Source organism: Ovis aries, chromosome 5 (genome assembly GCF_016772045.2).
Source record: "Ovis aries strain OAR_USU_Benz2616 breed Rambouillet chromosome 5, ARS-UI_Ramb_v3.0, whole genome shotgun sequence".
Lineage (NCBI taxonomy): Eukaryota > Metazoa > Chordata > Mammalia > Artiodactyla > Bovidae > Ovis > Ovis aries.
This window is the reverse complement of record NC_056058.1, coordinates 87,804,721-87,826,624: the sequence shown is the minus strand read 5'-3', so window position 1 is coordinate 87,826,624 and position 21,904 is coordinate 87,804,721. Positions and strand designations below refer to the sequence as shown.

Genomic DNA, 21,904 nt, shown 5'->3' with positions numbered 1-21,904 from the left:
GTGAAAAGACAGCTTTCAGAATGGGAGAAAATAATACCAAGTGAAGCAACTGACAAAGAATGAATCTCAAAACTATACAAGCAGCTCATGTAGCTCAATACCAGAAAAACAAACGACCCAATCAAAAAAATGGGCCAAAGAACTAAACAGACATTTCTCCAAAGAAGACATACAGATGGCTAACAAACACATGAAAAGATGCTCAACCTCACTCATGATCAGAGAAATGCAAATCAAAACCACAATGAGGTACCATCTCACGCTGGTCAGAATGGCTGCTATCAAAAAGTCTACAAACAATAATGCTGGAGAGGGTGTGGAGAAAAGGAAACCCTCTTACACTGTTGGAGAGAATGCAAACTAGTACAGCCACTATGGAGAACAGTGTGGAGATTCCTTAAAAAACTGTAAATAGAACTGACATACGACCTAGCAATCCCACTGCTGGGCATACACACTGAGGAAACCAGAATTGAAAGAGACACATGTACCCCAAAGTTCATTACAGCACTGTTTATAATAGCCAGGACATGGAAGCAACCTAGATGTCCATCAGCAGATGAATGGATAAGAAAGTTGTACTTACACACAATGGAATATTACTGAACTATTAAAAATGCATTTGAGTCAGTTCTAATGAAGTGGATGAAACTGGAGTCTATCATACGTGAAGTAAGTCAGAAAGAAAAACACCAATACAGTATATTAACACATATATATGGAATTGAGAAAGATGGTAACAACTCTATATGCAAGACAGCAAAAGAGACACAGATATAAAGAACAGTCTTTTGGACTCTGTGGGAGAAGGTGAGGATGGGATGATTTGAGAGAATAGCACTGAAACATGTATATTACCATATGGGAAACAGATCACCAGTCCAAGTTTGATGCATGAAACAGGGCACTCAAAGCCAGTGTACTGGGCCAACTCAGAGGGATGGGATGGAGAGGGAGGTGGCAAAGGGGTTCAGGACAGGGGAACACATGTACACCAGTGACTGATTCATGTCAACGTATGGCAAAACCACCAAATATTGTAAAGTAATTAGCTTCCAATTATAATAAAATTAATTTAAAAAAATAATAACAATAAAGGGAGCTGGATTTCTCACCACCAGAGAACAGAGGGATAAATAGGAAAACATAGAACACTAGAACAAGCCCTGTGATACTAGATACAATAGCCTTCAATATATACAGCTGGGTCCAGAACTACAGATGTTAATGTGTGTGTGTATATATTAAGGGGCTTTCCTGGGGGCTCCGAGGTAAAGAATCCACTGCCAAAGCAGGAAACGTGGGTTCGATCCCTGGGTCAGGAAGATCCCCTGGAGAAGGAAATGGCAACCCACTCCAGTATTCTTGCCTGGGAAATCTCTTGGACAGAGGAGTCTGGCAGGCTACAGTCCATGGGGTCGCAAACAGTCAAACACAACTTCGCGACTACACAATAATGACAAACATATATAGGGACGGTCAAAAAGTTCACTCATGTTTTTCCGTAACTTTACAGAAAAACCTAAACAAACTTGTTGGCTCACCCAGTACATAAATGCATATACATGCATTCCCTATCTCTGAAAGTGGGCCTAGGAGGAGACTAGCCCAAGAAACAATTACCACACCTAATACTGAGGTTCTGGTTTCTAAACAGCATTCTACACTGAAATGGCTTCTTGAACCAAATGGCTTCAGGGCTTCTTGAAACAAATGACTGATTTCAGGGTTTTGACAGGAAAAGTACCAGATGAGTATGAAACAGCTTGCTGTGCCAGGAAGTAAGAAAATGCTCAAAGAATAATAGGAACATGTCAAAAAGACAAGAAAGTCATTTTAACAGATCACCCCTAGCCAAACTTGGGATAATTTGACCTTCAAAGTTAATAATCATAGTGAAATACAACCCACTGCATTAAATAGAAATCATAAGCCCATACTGATAAATAAATGTCAATGAAAAAATTGAAAGTTTGATGAGTAACAGGATAGTTATATAGTTTTAAAGTACTTTTCCCATAAAATTTGTATTAAAAACAAAGGAACAAAAAGTACAGTAGAGATGCCTGGCAATCACCACCTAAACTGTGGTCAAAATAGACCTGGCAGTAAAGGAACAAAATAGAAATCTGTGCCAACAGAAGGGATGTAATGGGAACACAGAATTCTTCTATGCAATTCCTGCCAAGGATGCAAAACCTGAATCTAATGATGAGGAACATCAAACCAACCAAAATGAAGGACATTCGACAAAATAACTGCCCTGTAATTTTCCATACTATAAAGGTCATGTAAGTCAAGGAAAGACTTGAGTATTTCAGACTGAAGAGATTAAAGATACACAGCAATTAAACGCAATGCATGATCTGGGAAAGGATCATTTTGCTCGAAAGGACACTGATAGGAAAACTGGAGAAATCTGCATGGGGTCTGAGGCAATGATTGTATTAATCTCCTGATTTTAATGGCTATATTGTGGTTATGTAGGAAAATGTCTTGTATATATGAAAAAAAAACCACTCATAATCAGGGATGATAAGAGTATCATGTCTTCAACTTACTAGAAAAGATTAAAGAAAAAATAGCTCTGTGTACTCTTAAAAGAATAAAACAATTACCAAAAGAAGCTATAGCCCCTCTAATTCACTAAAGATAGGGTCAAAACATTCTGCTTCAGTTACAGTATAGAAACAAAGGAAAAGTCTATCTTTCCCTCTTGCAAACTGTCACACACTGTGACTATAGCTACAGAGAATTATCAGTCAACTGGGCTCAGACACCTGCAGAATACAGCTTCCCAACCACTATGCCCAGTGCCCTGGTAGGAGGGAAAAGTCTATACTAACGCCCTAAGTCCTTGAGTGACTAAAAAAGACTTCGGGGAGTTTCAGCTAGAAGATTTCAATTCCTCATATAATAACATAATTTTCTGTGTGTGCTATTTGTGAAAAAAAGATTAAAAATAATGACATAGGGTATACCAGGTACACATAGTTTCAACACATGTATTCTTTTACCCCTTCCCTCAAGAAATCAGTGAAACAATTTTGTTCTTGAACATTCACAGGTGACAGTGAAGTACTTAATGCCATCTTGTAAAAGAACTGAAACAACAGATCTGCCATAAATATAATTTATTTACCTGTTGAGTTAAAGAGGATTATATAAAAGGGCTCATCTGTTTCTGGGATATCATCTTCCGTAATGAATACAGATATGTTCTGCTGTCTACTTCCAGCTGCAAAAATGAGCATTTCTCCTTTTTCAATGGGAACAAAGTCTCCCTCTCTGGCAGTAGCCTTCCCATCCATGGTAGCATATTGGACGGTGCAGGGAACATCAACAGATCCATTTCTGAGAACTTTAAAGTCAGCAGTCTCACCTTCCCGAACCCTCACTACACGAGGCTCTAAAATATTCACAAAGAAAAGAAGGAACATGTGAGCTTTTCTGATTCCATCTACATATTATCAGATCGCACGTTTCTCCCTGCCCAGCACAAGAAATGCCCTCCACTGAGTCTTTGCTGAAAGAGAGCTATGATTCCAATGCCTGCATGAGGTCTCCTCTGAGACCAGTGCCGTGAGTCAGTGCCCTTCCTCTTGCCTTGACTCCTACAAAACCCATTGTCAGCAATTTCCAATTTGTCAGTAAACTGTATACTATCTGGAATCCTCCGCTTACCATTTCATAGAATTCATTTCCAAACTTGGACCATAATTTTTTTTTTTTAATAGGCCCAGATACCTTCCACATCTTCTACAGGTTAACAGAAGACTGAACACAGGACTAATTCATTAAGTACATGTTAATTGAAGGTTAAAACATAAATCGATAAAATTCAAGAGGTTTAAGAGTTCTACAGTTGCATACTGAACAGCCTGCAAAAATGATTTGAGGAGGAATAAGATACCAAATAAAACTAAAAGATGTCTCCAGTGGCAAAGACAGTTGTAAAGAAAGCATTCAAGCGGGAAAAATGGGGAAACCCTAATTTACATGTTAGTTTATAGGTCCATGAAATTAACAGTAATTATAGTAAGTAACCATTCATTAAGTACAATACGCAAACCCTGAACTGTCTTCACTACTTCCCTGTGTACTGGAAGAGGTAACATGGAAGAGTGTTCATTTTTGCACAAAGGAAAGAAAATACCTTGAAATTTAAAAGTAAGAGGAAAACAAAGCTAACAAAATAGTACTTAATTTTTCCTTCAGAATCCTTAAAAATATCTGTTAAAATGTCAAAGAGATTGAATAATGGTCAAATTATGAAATCCTATTTAAACATGTATCAATCATGCTTTATTAAAAATGTTCGCTTAAAACAATTATTGAAAAAAAGCACCCTTACACTGTTCAAGAAAGATGTGAACTCACTCAAATAAGAAAGCAATACCACCTGCAAAATAAATGGGGTCATCATTTCTTCTAATCCTCAGAGTAGCAGTAGTTTTATTTCCTATTGTAGCTCCTCCAGTGGCATTAAGTAGGATAATGGTAAATTCCTCCATTTCCTCTGGAATCTTTTGGGAAAATGTTACACATGCTTTTTAGTCAGGTTATCTGTACAAATAATTCCACTACATATACCTAAATTGTTTCATCTTTTTTAAAAAAAGCTTTATTAATAACAGTATTAACATTCATTTCCACTTCTGAGCAGAACCACCCTAAATTATTCAAGTAAGAATCAGAACCCTTCAAAATTTTAACATGCATTCATCCAAACAGCCACCTTATTTTGACTCACTATAAAATGTAATGGAAATAGAGATATTTTTGCCTTACACAAATCAAAAAGAGAAATACTACATAGCTTAAGTTTTTCTGTAAGAAAATGGGCTATATGTTGTTTTTAAGGAAAAACAGTGAAACAGAAAAATAACTTCTGGACACATTTAGAACAGAAATCATAATAGTAACAAACATTCAGTTAGCTTTCAAAGGCCCCTTATAAATTTTAAGTTTCACGGAAGTGCATCACAAAGACTGCATTCCACTGTCCTAACAGGTGAGACTCCTCACATCTCTGAGCCTATATGCCTCCCCGCGTGGACTCTGCTTCGCTTTCTCCTCATCCGTGTGCCTTAATCTTCTCCGCATCCTAAAACAGAAGTGTTGGAATTTTGTCTCTGGAGGCAGGAGTATGAGGGAAAGGAGACAGGCTTCTGTACCTATTTGAAGTGCAGTTCCCCTCAGAAAGGCCCATTCCATTATTACTAAGTTCTTTCTCTGCATTACGCTGAGTCCACAATCCACCTGGACCAATGTCCTAAATCTGCAAGTGCACCCCAGTATATCAGTAGATAGCGCTCTCATTCTCAAAGGCCTTCAGTACAAACCGAGCGCTTGACAACCTCTCTCACAAGCGTGCATCTCTAATATTTGACACCTAGGCAGTGTCACCAGCGACTATTAATCAGTTCTAAAAGTTAAAAATGCCTGTAGGGGAACCAAAAATAACATTTCTACTTTGACGTGTGTGTGTGTGTGTGTGTGTGTGTGTGTGCGTGAGTGCGTGTGTGCGCGCTCAGTCACTCAGTCATGTCCAACTCTTTGTAATCTCACAAACTATCACCCACCAGCCTCCTCTGCCCATGGGATTTTGCCAGCAAGAACACAGGAGAGGGTTGTCATTTACTACTCCAGGGGATCTTCCCGATCCAGGGATCAAACTGGCATCTCTGGCATCTCCTGCGTTGGTTGTTTACCACTGAGCCACCTGGGAATCACTTTGGTTTATAGTCAAGACACTGTACCTGAGTTCTTTATCACATACTCTCATAGCAAAGTATTACCAGATGTTTAATACTCAATAAAAAAATAACTATTAAACAACAATAAGAGTTAAACATGTAACATTTACCTCATCTGGAAGGGAGTAAACGGTGATATTTTTTAAAAATTCCTGGTCTCCAAAGAAAACAGTCGCTCGGACAGGAAACACATCTTGTGTAAAATCTGGACTAACAACCCATGATACATTAACATCACCAAAGTTGCCTCGATTTCTTATTACACCATAAACAGCTGTGAAATACAAATAGGTATAACACATCTGATCACATATTAAACAATTTTAAAAAGATGAACAAAGAAATTGATCAAAGAGAAGTAAAAATAAGCCCCCTTTTTAATAAAAATCAATTATTTGCTTAGCCCAGCCTCAAGGTATATATAAATTAACCCAGTCTTTCCTCTATAGCCATACAATTGATAAAATAAATGGACTCAATCTTTGCTACCACAGTGTGAGATCTTAAAAGTCGCTCAGCACAGGGAACAGAATAGTGTCTAGGTATATCTATCACAAAGTCCTATAAGGGTATTTGCTAAAGACAGAGAAAGTTGCACACTCAGAAGCGATCTTCTTATCCAGACACACATGGCTCTAAAGATAAACTATGTCTCATTTCATGCCACTGCAAGCGTTCCCCAGATGTAACTCTCAGTTTCAGAGCTTTTCCTATTTGACTCAACTCATTCTTTTAAATGCTTGAGTTCTACTGCATATGGTTAATGGAAATCAAAATATAACTGTAATGTATGTGTTAGCCACTCAATCGTATCTGACTCTTTGTGACCCCATGGACTGTAGCCCACCAGGCTCCTCTGTCCATGGAATTCTCCAGGCAAGAATACTGGAATGGGTAGCCATTCCCTTCTCCAGCAGATCTTCCCAACCCAGGGACTGAACCCAGGTCTCCTGCACTGCAGGCAGATTCTTCACCATCTGAGCCACCATCATCATAATATTATATAAGAAATAAAAATTACAATCTTAAATATGATTTTTAAAACACTAATTTCTATACCCTGTGTAATTTAAAGCAATTGGACAACTAAAAATAACTATATACTAAAGAAATAAATTTAAAAACGCCAAATTTTTTCTTCAGTAAAGAGTAATGGAATATAAGAAGTAGAATACATTACCACTATAGGTATTGTCTCCTTTACTTTCATTTATCGTAACAATTAGATCATCAGAAACAAATTCTATAATCCCATGAGGATCATCATTTTTTAGAATCGTTATGTTGACAATTGTAGCACTTCCCAACTTGCTTTCCCGTTCACCATGGCTGGTAAGGACCACCCAATAATGTTCATCCAACTAAAGAGAGCGTGTCAAATTAGGAAATATAAAAAGTTGAAATTTTCAGAGCAAATAAAAATATATATTCAAGAATATTAATGCCATCAATTTTTCACATAGATGCACTCTGAAAAAAAAACAAAGCTGATTTTTTTTAATTTTTAACATTTTCCATCAATTAAGAGAGATATCAGGTATAAATACACATTATCCAAAAATGGAAAAGGCAAATCATGTTACTACATTAAAACAGTAAGGAGACTGGATCTTATCACTGATGTTCCAGTCATTTAAACTAATAAAATTAAATTAATTTAAAAGTTACATATGCAATGATGTATATACATAATGGAACAATATCTGGTTCTCTTAATATATTTAAAACTTAAATTTATTTTCTTTAAAAGAGTAATTTTACAGAAAAATTTCTTCAGTTTGAAACCACATCCTGAAAGTTCAGTCAACAGATATTATATAAAACAATGTTTAACATATATAAAGCTAAAAGGAGACGAAAACTCATAAGTTTCAGATTGGGCTATCATTTTATGTAAGAATGGACAATTCAAATTGGTATGACTTTTACTGCGCTTTTGAAGCTTGTTTTTTAGTTTCCAAACATAAGTACTTCTCTTTATCTTTTCTTGCCTGCCTCCTTTCCTGTATTTCCTTGCCAACATTCAAACTATTTATATTCATAACATACTAGATATTATCAACTTTCCACAAAGGCACAAGAAAAAAATAAAATCCCATACCTCTGGTATCCCATCCAATCTTGTCAGCAAGGTGATTACGATCTCCCTTTCCCCAGGTTTAAATTCCAGTACTCCTGTGTTGCCATAGAATTCATTGCTATCTCTTGGCTCTATTCGGTAGTGTAGAAACTGCTTAACCAGTGCTCCCCTATGTCGGATGATGTGGAGCTCTATAGATTCTCCTTCCTTAAAAAAAAAAAATTTTCACAAAATTCAAAAAGATATATGCACCCCAATGTTCATGGAAGCATTATTTATAATTGCTAAGATAAAAGAGCAACATAAGTGTCCATCAACAGATGAATAGTAAAGATGAGGGTGTAAGGGTGTGGGTGCGTGTGTGTGTGTGTGGGGGGGTGTGTATGTGTGTGTGAATGGAATACTACTCAGTCATCAAAAAGAAAGAAATTTTGCCATTTGCCAAATGGCTTCCCTGGTGGCTCAGATGGTAAAGAATCTGCCTGCAACGCAGGAGACCCAGGTTCGATTCCTGGGTCGAGAAGATCCCCTGGAGAAGGGAATGGCAACCCACTCCAGTATTCTTGCCTGGAAAATCCCAAGAACAGAGGAGCCTGGCAGGCTACAGTCCATGGGGTCACAAAGAGTGGGACACAACTGAGCAACTAACACACAACATGAATGGGCTTAGAGGGCATTATGCTAAGTGAAGTCAGACAGAGAAAGACAAATAATGTACGATATCACTTCAATGTGGAATCTAAAAATACAACAAACTAGTGAATATAACAAAAAAGAAGCAGGCTCATATACAGAGAACTAGCAGTTACCAGTGGCGTGGGGGCAACAGAGGGGTCGGACAGGAGGTACAAACTACTGGCTATAAGAGAGGCTTAAGGACAAACTGTACAGCATGGGGAATATAGCCAAGATTTTGCAATAACTGTAAATGGAAAGTACTGTTTCAAAACTGTATTAAAAAAAATAACCCCACACTCTGAATTCAGACTGAACTGGTTTACATCACAAGTTTAAGCAATTTGTGTAAGGCTCAGCTAGAAGCGCCAATGTGTCTCTTTCACACTGAAATATAGCACAGACTGCTTAGAACAGTGACTAGAATGTAACAGAATCCTAATTACAGAATCCTGTTATCTATATGATTATACCAATAATAATGATGATGACTGTTTCTGCCAGTAAAGTACCATATAAAGGATAGGGAAAAAAGTCAACAGAAGTTCAAATCCTTTGAAATTGCTCTTCTGAGGTTGTGAGTACAGAGCAGATTGAAGTCTCTTTCATACTTACTTTTATAATATAGGGTCCTCTGGAAGCAGGAGAAAATTCAAAAACTCCCCCAGGATCATCATTTTCCAAAATAATTAGGTCACGGCTCGTATATCCAGATTTCAGCACTTGGTTTTCCACACTGACCCTGGAGAAAACAGTGGGAGAAAAGGTATCTACTACCTATAGACCTACTTCTGAATTTGAAGTCTTACTTACAATATTTATAACACTTTCAGATAATGGATATGAAGGTTATTAGAAGTTAAAACTTAAACTGAATTTAAGTATATTAAAATCACGTAAGATCAAAACAGTGTCACTGATAACACTTCTGGGAGAACTTTCCTTTCTGAGTTCATTGTATCTTTTACATTTGATTGAAAATAAACACTGCATATGTATACTAAAAATACAGTAATTGAAACTTTAAATATATTTTATAAAGTAGTATCAAATTTATAGACTTGTTTCCAGTTTTAGAGAAATTTAACTTGTAATACATAGTTTTAAAGTAATTTAAATAAAATTGCTTAAATTTTACCTACACTTGAATTTGTTTTTTAAAAACTCATTACATAAGATTATATTAATTGAATACAAGTTGGATAACTGCTTGGACTAAAGCAAGACACACTGACCAAAAATAAAGTTGTGGTTAGATTTTAGAAATATTTCATGACCTTCATGATTCTGTTCACCCTGACTTTAACCTTATGCTTTTTCTATTATAAAAGAAATATAATAATAAATATAAATAGATAATATTTCTTTTATAATAAAAGAAAAAGTAGGACATCATGAAAAAATGGAATGGAATGGATGTGAAATATATGATATCCTATAGCAATTCCTATACAAATCTCAAACGAACATATTAAAACAAGATGCTTTTTTTATTTCTGGTTTTTATGTTCAGCCTATAATTAAAATGATCAAAGGGACTAGAACTGTAAAGCTCTGAGGGTTTAAAAGCCAGCATACTCTGAGAATTCTCAATCCCGCAAGCTCTTCTAAACCTTTCCAAATGTCACGTCCTATTGAATCAAAAAGTACCCTGATCAAACCTCAAAATTACAATGCAGCCACAATTAATATGTAGAAAGAACAGCACACTTCCTGTGTAACAGAGAATCTGAATTAACATGCGTCCCCAGTTTTTGGAAATCTGCCAACCAATACCTAGCATACTAGTGCCCACAGAAGATATAATCAAAATAATAAGACAGTTAGGCTTTTTCTATTATTAATATGATTTTCATAGTAAATTTGCCCATATTTCATTTGTCAATATTTTTATTAATTAAAACTTCCTATGTCCAAGCTGAGACAAAAACAGGATCGAAATGTGAATATAAAAATCCATTCTGAATATTAAACAAATGAATTTGTTTTTAAGCTTTCTTTAAAAATGCTACCCTTTTGGAAAAAAGGCAAAGTTTTAAAAAGTTCTTTACACAACAACTAAGAGAATGCAGGCAAGAAACTGCTGATATGCACTCAAAAATCAATGGAAGAAATGAGCGCTCTGCTTCTGAATTCTTTGTGAAACAACCACAAGATTCATAAAAGATGTTAAGTAAGAACTGCACAAGCAAAGGACACTTAATTGTTTTCTTGGTTATATATACACTATCAGAAAAGCTAAAATTTTTAAGTTCTTCAAAATATGTAATTATATAAATTCTCAAAATTTTCATCAGCTATCTTAATATTATTCACAATTTTAAAACTCTTAATACAAAAAAAAAAAAAAACCCTTCAGATAAGCTTAGCATTAGAAGATAAATGGACGCACAAAGCATGCGCAAGCAGGTGGCCAAGCAGACTTTCCCAGGGCTGGCAGTCATGCAGAACCAAAGCCTTGTCCCGAACACTGGCATGCAAAAGCAAAGTGTTGAGTCACCCCAAACCAGACATTCTTCGGTACACTTACCCAAAATACACGACAAACCTTTCGGTTTCTACCCTGCCAACACAGAAGAAAGTGTGTGTGGGGTAGGGGAGGGGGGAAGGGAGACAGAGACAGTATTTGCCAAACTTCACTAATGCTGCTAGAAATGGGAATGGCAGGGTAAAAATGAAGCTCAAGAAAGCCTTTCTTTTCTGCCCCCGCCCCGGCCCCCTCGCACGAGCTGGTCATATTCACTTGAAGGGAATTCCGTACACTGGGTTCTTTGCTATTCACAAATGCTAGCAAGAGGTTCGGCAGTTCCCACCTAGGGAAGATGACCCCACGGCCAGCCAGCATGTCAAGACCCATTGAAGACATTCCTTTCCAGGCCCGCTCCAAGGCGCTAGAGCCTGCCAAGCACTGTGCGTGCTCACAAAACCCCAGCAGCTGAGCAAATTTCATTCAGCCCGACTTATAATTACTTAGTAGTTTTAATTAGGTTTCAAAAAAAAAAAAACAATAAAAAACCCACATCCTCAGATCTGAAGCCAGTTATTCTTGGAAAGAATAAAAACTCTTATCAGCAGAGAAATATATACCTTTCATCGTTTGCACAGGAATATACTTAAGAAAGCAAAAGATATCACTGTATCTTCTAATTATGACAAATAGTACTTAAATATAACTTTCTATCAGGAAATATAAACACTTTTTCAGATTTCCAATGTGCTGCATTTTAAAACAGCCTTGAGAAACATGTCAGAATGTTTAGTCCCTGGTGTTTCACTTTTCAAGTCAAATAATACCATAAATAAGGAGTTATATATTAGTTGTTTCTGATCTGGAGAGAACTTAAAAATATTTTTAATTAGTATGGTATTAAAAGCATCATAAATCATTCAGTACTAGGGCAACTTTTATCTCTATTTAACAGAAATATACAAAATTTTCATTTGAGTTTTACATTAAAAGAAAATCACAAATGATATCAGAATAAAGTGTTTTCTTGCAATATTTTACTGTAACTTACTATAATCACACTAGCATTCATTCATTCTTTTAGTTTTGTTAAAAATTTGTAAAATTGAGATGGAGGTTTTGACAAAATATCTCACTTTAAATTGTGGATTTGATTGTCACATTTATTTCAATATGTCTTAGCAGAATACTGAATTGTAATTTGTTCACGCACATGTAGATAATACAAGTACGTGCTAGTTACTAATTGAGCTAAAAAAATTTAGTATGAATTTGAACTAATTTATTCCACTTGAAAAGAGAGGAATCAGTAACTTCTAAAATTCTCTACCCTGTGGCTTATACTTTCTTACATACTACTTTAACCCACAGGAAAGAGACAGAGAAAAAAATACTTTAAAATTATATTTAGTTAATTTCAAAGATTTATATAAGGTTAAAAATGACTATTTTGAAAGAATATGAAGAGTAGTCACTTATGAACTTGCTACATGTTTAGTCAGAGTTGAAACTCTCAAATCAATTAACAAAGTCTCTATAGAGATTACTGCCTCTTTGGCTTATAACTGCTGTTCATTTTTCTTTAGTTTCTTTTTAAGACAGTCCATAAGCACTCAAATCTAACTTAAACAAAAAAGGGATATAAGCGAAAAAATAATAATTTTCAATTTACATTTCATTTCACTAATTTTTTATCATATGAAATATCTTTCCAAAACATTTAATGTAAAATATTTATTAAAACCGTAAGTATTTAGACTCTGTGTGTGTGTGTGTGTCTGTGTGTGTATGCACACGCACGCACAGTATTTGGTTTTTGCTTTTTTGGGTTTCTTCGTTTGCCTATTTTGCTGTTGTTTTAATTTTTATTTAAAAAAAAAGAAACACAATGTGGTATGAAAGGAAACAAAATGAACAGCCGACATTCAACAGATTAGTTCCCTATATTCTGAATTCTTTTCTTTCATATAAAAATAAAAACTACTCATAAGGTTTATTAAATGTGTTTGTATTTATACAATACTATAAGAGTCTGAAAGCAAAATTTGGAGAGGATCAAGAGTTACATAAAATGATTATTATTACTTCAGTCCTGATTAAAATAGTACAAAATAACACCTATTGAATCACTGAATTCATCTATGAATTTTATTGTTTCTAAAATGAAAATTTTGCAGTCCTCAAATCACACATTAGCCTTCTTAATATTTATCAACTTTAATTTAGAGACCTATGGTAGATAAACTGGTTTTAATTTTAACTCAATTAAAACCAATTAAGCAAAATATTTTTTTATTTTTGGAATTTCATGAATTACTGAAAAATTCTCCTTGAGAGATCCTGGTATTTTCTTGATCTAAATCACTTACTTGAGAAATGTTAAGTAAATCCTTACTATTACTTAAAAATACCCCTTAAATGTGTATTATTTTTTTTTATCCTTTGGAAAAAAAAGTATTATTTAATATTTAAATTCCATATAAAAAAGACAATTTCATTATATGAATAATAACACTTTCTTTTTACTCACTCAAAAAAGTTTTAATTCTCTTACTTTATGAAAATGAAGCCACCAGAGCTATTTGCCTAACCTAACATTCTGCATTTATTGCTGCCTATTTTTTGAATATAGCAACATATTAGCTATGCTTAAGGTGTATCTAATACCTTAAATTCTCGATGTAATGTTTCTTCACAAAAATATCAGCGTTAACAGTTCACTACATCTTAATATTTATGAACTAACCAAAAGCCATCATAAAACAGCAGTGAAGTCAGGTCAACAGAGCATTATCTACTTAGTTTTTCCTTTTTACTTTACATGGAAAAAGAATTATTCCCCATACTTTACCTGAAGAAAAGAAATAAAATTATTTCAGAGAACATGAACATATACACGCCACTAAACGCTACCTCAATGCGTTATTACCTGTCTAGAGAAAGTGTTACTGTCTCATTCATTTCCGGTATGTCATCAGCTTTGACAGTAATGTTGATTGTTGTGTCACTCTGCCCAGATAAAAACACAACAGAGCCATTAAAGGGTCCTATATCGTCCAGGGTCACTGCTTTTGAATTAAAGCCAGAGGGCTTCAAACTCCAGTGGACAGTAGCCTGGCCATCAGTTCCATCCCGATGTAAGGGAATGCATACCTGATAAAGAGAAGAAAACAGATCAAGTTCTTCTGAAATACATGCTCACAAACTATCTAAGCTTTCAGTCAGTACAGATACATGCTAAATGAATGTTCAGGCACTCTGCATAGAGAAGCGAACAATTAAAATGCTATTAAAAGCACAATTGAACAAGCTTTTTTCTACGCATGACAATTATAAGATTTAATTACTTCATATTAGTTTTTGCTAGTCAAATTTATCTACTAAATTTCCCCCATCCAACAATATGCTTATCCTGAGATTTGTCTTAACAAAAAGACTTCATTTTAAGAGCCAAAGAACCATGAAAAACATAGAAGAATTTAGTTAAAAAGCAAATCTCCACCAGAGGGTCTCTGAAAAGAGAATTAATATCACAATACAAACTGAAAAATAAGCTTTTGCGAATAAATCTGGGAAGTACACAGTTACATCAAATGCATCCTAAAGTGATAGAAGGAAAATAAGAAAATAATAATACAAGTAAGAATAAGAAATGCTTCTAACCAAACAAATGCTGATACTCAGGGCTCTGAGTTTCCATGGGCAAGTTACTTAACCTTTCTGACCTCAATTTCCACATGTGAAATGAAGCTAGAGGCTCCCTATTTTGCAAGGTCCTGGTGAAGAGTAAAGTGTCTCTCCATAGCATGAACTAAATAAATGGAAACTAGTATAATAATTCTGAAACAAATTATATTTGGTGGTGTCATTTGAGTACAGCACACTTTCAAAATGTCTAAGAAAAGGATCACTGAAGATCATAATGAAGTTTTTTTTCAAGCAAAGAATATGAACAAATATTTAACAGTAGGTATGCAGTTATTTTTAAGTGCATAAAAAAGGTATTCTCTGAGCTTTGCCCTTTAACATAGGCCATCTTGAAAAACACTGAAGATATTTTCCTCACTAACCATTCTTCTAATTTGAGGGCTGGGCCCTTGAATCACCCCAAGGGAGTGGGAGTGGCCAGGCTGTAAAGAGGACAAACAGAACAAAGGGAAATTCTCACTTCTGCTGTTTCCCAGAAGGGGAACAATGCAAGTTCAGGGAGACCAAAACTTTCCCTAGAAGCTCATTTCCCTCCAGGGAAAAATATGGGATGGTACATGTGGAGCTTTGGAATATAGATGAGTAAGAACAAACCATTCTTTCAGAACAAACTGAATGCTTTTGAGGTTTTAGAAGAAAACAGTGTATTATGAAAATACAAAATATCAAAACCGTCTTGAAAAACTGAGCTTCTCTGCCAATTCACAGAATCAAATATACAAACAAAAGAAGTTGTGGTCACCATATTTTGACACGAGGCTTTGGTAACAAAAACAACTCTATACACATTCCTAACCTGAACCACAAACCAGTTTAAATCAAATCTAAGTGTGAGAGAACTTGAGAGGGTTTTAGGGACAGACTGTGGCTCAGGGAATGGCATGGTCAAAGGTCAGAGTGGTCTCTAGATAGCTGGCAGGAAATTCCACCAGGTGGCAGGCAGGGAGAGGTGCCATGTAAGTGAACATGCTTTAGTGTGTGTGTGTATCCAGAAATATTCATATATAAAAATTATATATATATAATTCCTAAGATTTGGTATCCCCTACTTTATCACCACCACCTTTACCACTAAACATAGGATGCCATCCCAATCTTGCCCAAGGCAAGCCTGAGGAGTGCTTGGAAATGGAAAAAGTCAAGGATTCTTGTGGTACATATGACTTGCCTAATTTAAAAAAAAAAAATTGTGTTGGGCTATTACTTTATCAAATGTCACAAGCACTAGCTGAAAACAGCCTCATCATACTACCCTTCTTTTCCTGTAAGCAATTAATTCTACTTTTATTCTATCGAATATGGAAAAAGATGGGAAAAAAACCACACATTCATCAATTACTTTATGTCAAATTACAAACTGAAGGCTTGCTATAAACGGTGAAGTTTTTCAAGTTCTGTTAACTCTATATTAACCTGACTCCCCCTCAAAACAAAGTGTCTCTATCTCAAACTCAATATGCCCCATCAATAAGAAAAAGTCTACTTACCACTTCAGCAGCAAAATCTTCCGGCTCATGCAAAATGATTGGAAGATTGCTAATAAAGCCAATTTCTCCATTTGCAATGTCTGGAGTAACCACCAAAGAAATATTTTGGATCTCCCCAAATCTAGGACTTATAGGTGGGATTGGGGGAACTATATTCACCAACTCCACAGCTTCCAACTGTAATAAACAGATAGAAAAACACCATACAAAATGAAAAGAAAAGAAATTTTTAACAAAATGTTTCAAGTCTCAATTGAATGAAAAGACAAGCATGGGTAAAGGCCACCAATAATCTGGCAATTTCCATCTCCTTCATTCATTATCCTAACTCAACCTCCTGCACTGTTCTCTTAATCTCTTTCTGCTTCTCAATTATGATTATTCCCAGGGTTCTTCCTGAGACCTTTACCTTACAATTTCACACCCACGCCCTAAAAATCTCTGGATCTCTCCTTCAAAATTCCAAATCCTTATAACTGCCACTGAATAGGACATAAATGTTGCAGAGACACCTTACAGATAGAATGCGCACCAAAGAAACCACCATCTCTGCTCCATGTTGCACGATTTTCCCCAGTACCGCCATCCACTTTTCCTCCTTGTTGCCTGTGCCCACCTACCTTGAGTTAAAGCCAAATATCAGCGAGTTGCCCACACCTCCCTCCTCCCTTCCACTGAACCACATCTCCAATCAAATCATTCACTCCTCCTCTCTGCCAGAAAAGATTCACTATCAGAAGACCATTCACAACTCCAAATGTGACTTAATATGTCTTTATGTTTAAAGAAATGCATCATGTGTCCCTGTGATTCATGAACGTGACCTTCACTGTAACTTTCAAAGTTTTTCCTCATGTAGAAGTGCCTCGAACCATCATCACAAGAATCAAAATGCACTCGCTTTTAAAAACCAGTTAAAAAAATAAAACAAAATAAAAACCAGTTAAATATCCCTCTCCCCTAGGAAAATTTCCTTGGATTCTCCAGCCCTCTTTCTTCTATCTCTTCCTCAACTTCTACTACTACCCTCACTAAACTTAGAAATTCACTTTAAATTTCACATATTGCTTGCTTATCATCATTTCCCATGTTCCAGACTTTTACTTCCCAACAGGACTACAGAACTCTCGTGGATCTGTGTCCTTCTCAATATTTTCCTGAAACATGACATAGACCCATAAGTACAGCAGCTACACAATAAATGTGTTGATTTACCCCTACAACACAAAATGAACTCTCTACAAATCCTGATACATCAAAATCTTCAACTTTCAAAAACCCAACTTATCAATCCTCACAGTGTTCATGTGACTGCAGGAATAGACAGTCATTATAGGATTGCAAAAAGCATAGAGATTTTGGGTTAAAAAGCAACTGTAAACTTAATGGAGCGTTATGGATCATCGGGGCCCTCTGTTAGGCTTTGTAATGTGGCTACAAAGCCACTACGTAACCAGCAGCAGACACTGGTTGATTGAAGTTGGTTTTCCACTGGTGGACAAGGACTAAACTGATATTGCACATACGCTCACATTTTCTGATGAACAGTGTACGTTTTAAGGGCAAAAGTAAATGCTATTTAAATGTAAGACACTTTGCTTTGAAAATCATATACAGGAGAAGAATACCAAAAGTTCCATAATTGGTAAATATTCACTTCACTTGAGTAAAAGAAAAAAAAATCAAACTAATTTTGCCAAATATTGGTATGTAGACTGAATCAAGTAAAATAAAACATTCAGTTCTGCAGGATACTGCATTTACTTAATAAAATAAATGAAATGTGAAAATAAATAGTTAAAACCACATAACTGTTATTCTTCTACAGAAAAATAATATACATACATATATATGTATTTATCTTTAAAGAGAGCACAAAAATTTAAAAATAAAAATATATATTTGAATGGCATATAAAGTGCATACTGGTTAGAGGCAAAGACTTGAAAACATAATGGTCCTGTGTGAGTCAGAACGTGTTCGTGAATGAACACTCTCATCCCTATATATTCACAGAGAGTCAAACTGATAACACTGTTGAAAACATCAAGGGGGGTAAAAACAACATATTTTACTTCGAATCTTCTCAAAAAGGAGAAGACTCATATTCTACTTAAATTTATCAAAACAGTTACAGCACTAATTCTAAACATAGTGTTTTTGAAAACTAAGAAGAAAGAAGATATAGAAGGCCATGAAATGAACTGATCAAAAAGAAAATGCTAATTTTCCATGGCTTACTTCCTAGTCTCCAAGCCTTTTTTGTCTGGGTTCCTTAAGCATCTGCTAAATCAGACTACTCCATTCATAGTCGTTCTTTGCTTTCAAACAGTTTGCAAGGGGGACAGCACATTAGTAACCCCATGCCTGCCAAAAGCTGTATCCCAGACTAACGTATTTAGCTGAGAGGGTCACTAAAGAATAAGAAGCTCATGTCTCTGATTCTCCTTTCTTCAGTTTCATTCAGATTTCCATGCAGAGTCTGATGCCTCCTATTCTAAAGTTGCTCATCCATTATGTACTATACAAACTACACAACCTTTTAATTCCAACCAGCCTTCCAGAGCCAACAGCTGTTCTGAACCTTAAGGAACTGTGTCAGTGACTAATAATGCCCTTTCTTCCTAAAGTGTTAAAATGACCGTCTGCATTATAAGACCTTTCTTATTCAACTGAATATAGAGATAGATAAAAATTGAGCCTGGAATTAGTACAAACAGATTTCTAACCCACGATCACCAAAATTCAGATATTCTTCAAGTTTCTCCTTACTTTTCGAGTGTTATAAAAAATAAACTCTGTCATGTTTATATTTATGCTTCAGTTGCTCAGTCGTGTCTGACTCTTTGCGACCCCATGGACTGCAGCATGCCAGGCCTCCCTGTCCTTCACTATCTCCCAGAGCTTGCTCAAACTCATGTCTACTGAGTCAGTGATGCCATCCAACCATCTCATCCTCTGTCATCCCCTTCTCCTCCTGCCTTCAATCGTTCCCAGCATCCAGGTCTTTTCTAATGAGTCAGTTCTTCACATCAGGTGGCCACAGTACTGGAGTTTCAGCTTCAGCATCAGTCCTTCCAATGAATATTCAGGACTGATTTCCTTGAGGATTTACTGGTTTGATCTCCTTGCAATCCAAGAGACTCTCAAGAGTCTTCTCCAACACCACAGTTCAGAAGCATCAATTCTTAGGCACTCAGCCTTCTTTATGGTCCAACTCTCACATCCATACATGACTATTGGAAAAATAATAGCTTTGACCTTTGTCAACAATGTCTCTGCTTTGTAATACGCTGTCTAGGTTTGTCATAGCTTTTCTTCCACGGAGCAAACATCTTTTAACTTCATGGCTGCAATCACCATCTGCAGTGATTTTGGAGCCCAAGAAAATAAAGTCTGTCACTCTTTCCATTGTTTCCCCATCTAGTTGCCATGAAGTGATAGGTCTGGATGCTATGATCTTCATTTTTTGAATGTTGAGTTTTAAGCCAGCTTTTTCACTGGTCATGTTCATATAAGAGGCTGAAATAAAATCACTAGAGTAATTCTGACCAGTTGAAGATTTTTAACAGAGTTTTGTTTACATAGGGATTCTGCAGCCATGTGGACAGAGATATTGGATGTCTTCAGAGGCTAAAAGTTCAATATAAAGGTTACTAACACTGGCATAAACATAGGGTGTCTCTTGTTCTTCAGTCGCTTAGTCGCATCCAACTCTTTGCGACCCCATGGACTGCAGCACCCTAGGCTTCCTGTGCTTCACTATCTCCCGGAGTTTGCTCAAACTCAGGTCCATTGAGTCGGTAATGCCATCCAACCATCTCATCGTCTGTCACCCTCTTCTTCTCCTGCCCTCAACCCTTCCTAGCCACAGTAAAAACTGGTTTTGAGGCAGCGTAAGAAAACAAATCAGAAATGGAAAACAGAAAAGTTCTCTACAATTCAAAATCAATACTCTGCATCATCAATTCTCAATCCCGGGTCACGTCAATCAGTTCATCAATTCTCGGGTCACGTCGCTGCAACTACTATAGGAATTCCAGGGCTCCATGAAAGCAAAATCAACTGTATAAAATCCTGCCTTCATTTCACTTGTTTTAGTAATTTCTTTCTCATATGAGTTTTGACCTAGCCAAGATCGGAGGCAAAGGGAGAACTGAATACTGAGATTCTAGGGACCAAAACACCTTAAACATACATGCTATGAATTGAATGCTTATATCCCCACCCCTAGAATTCATACGTTGAAACCCTTATGCCCAATATGATAGTATTTGAAGATGGGACCTTTGGGAGGCAACCAGGTTGTAAGAGTAGAACCCTCATGATGAGGTTTGTGCCCTTATAAGGAGAAACACCAAAGAATTTGGATCCTGTCTCTCTGTACCACGTGAGCACTCAGCAAAAAGACATCATTTCTGCACACCAGGAAGGGGATTCTCCCCAAGAGTCTGATCTCACACCTGATGTCTGATGTTTAAGCCACGACCCAGTCTGTGGCAACAGCCTGAACTGACCAAGACAACGTCTACTAATGAGAATGCTGTGAATCCAAAGGACACCAATAGCAGAGAAGGCAAAAAAGTGCCCCTGGTGGTCCAGTGGATAAGAACCCGCCTGCCAGTGCAGAGGATACGGATTCAATCCCTGGCCTGGGAAGATCTCACATGGCATGGGGCAACTAAGCCTGTGTGCCGCCAACTATTGAGCCTGTGCTGTAGAGCCAGGGAACTGCAACTACGGAAGCCCGTGTGCCTGTGCTCAGTAACAAGAGAAGCCACCACGAGAAGTCTGTGCACGGCAAATACAGAGTAGCCCCCCGTCACCACAACTAGAGAAAGCCCACAGAAAGTGACAGTGAAGTCGCTCAGTTGTGTCCGACTCTTTGCGACCCTCATGGACTGTAGCCTACCAAGCTTCTCCGTCCATGGGATTTTCCAGGCAAGAGTATTGGAGTGGGGTGCCATCTCCTTCTCTAGGGGATATTCCCAACCCAGGCATTGAGCCTGGGTCTCCCGCATTGTAGGCAGACACTTTTATCATCTAAACACCCAGGGAAAGCCCATGCACAGCTACAAAAACCCAGCGCAGCCATAAATAAATAAAGTTACGACATGTTTTTCAGAAGGCCAAACTTAAAGCTTTTTAAAACTTTCTAAGTATATCTCTAAATGTGCTCTGGTAGCAGTATTCTCAGAGAAGGCACTGGCACCCCACTCCAGTACTCTTGCCTGGAAAACCCCATGGACAGAGGAGCCTGGTAGGTTGTAGTCCATGGGGTCACAAAGAGTCGGACATGACTGAGCGACTTCATTTTCACTTTTCACTTTCATGAGTGGGAGAAGGAAATGGCAACCCACTCCAGTGTTCTTGCCTGGAGAATCCCAGGGACGGGGGAGCCTGGTGGGCTGCCGTCTATGGGGTCGCACAGAGTCAGACACGACTGAAGTGACTTGACGGCAGCAGCAGTATTCTAAATTGCCTTAACTTCTTGTTCAACAGGGCCAGGACCACGGGCTTGACCACTTGCTTAATTTCACTTCACAGATTCAGATCCACCACTGTCTGGCCATTCATCTCACAAGAGCATTCTACCAGTGGTGGGGGGAACAGAATTCTGTTCACCCATCATCCCAAGAAGAGAAATTCAAGGGTCCTCTAAAAAGTGGGTTATCCTCATAGACAGAAGGGTGCATCATATAATAATTTACTCATTATGAGGAGACAC

General features: G+C 36.9%; 1 protein-coding gene across 1 annotated transcript in view; it reads right to left on the bottom strand.

The window, feature by feature from the left end:
• ADGRV1 (adhesion G protein-coupled receptor V1) overlaps window positions 1-21,904 on the bottom strand; it is a 552,816-nt gene that overhangs the window by 486,766 nt on the left and 44,146 nt on the right. The window contains exons 10-17 of the mRNA XM_027970511.2: window positions 16,177-16,353; window positions 13,911-14,134; window positions 9,130-9,256; window positions 7,861-8,046; window positions 6,940-7,120; window positions 5,870-6,033; window positions 4,403-4,526; window positions 3,143-3,409 (exon numbers count right to left, since the gene is read on the bottom strand). Of these exons, the coding sequence (XP_027826312.2) occupies window positions 3,143-3,409; window positions 4,403-4,526; window positions 5,870-6,033; window positions 6,940-7,120; window positions 7,861-8,046; window positions 9,130-9,256; window positions 13,911-14,134; window positions 16,177-16,353 (1,450 nt within the window). The remainder of the gene's footprint in view (window positions 1-3,142; window positions 3,410-4,402; window positions 4,527-5,869; window positions 6,034-6,939; window positions 7,121-7,860; window positions 8,047-9,129; window positions 9,257-13,910; window positions 14,135-16,176; window positions 16,354-21,904) is intronic.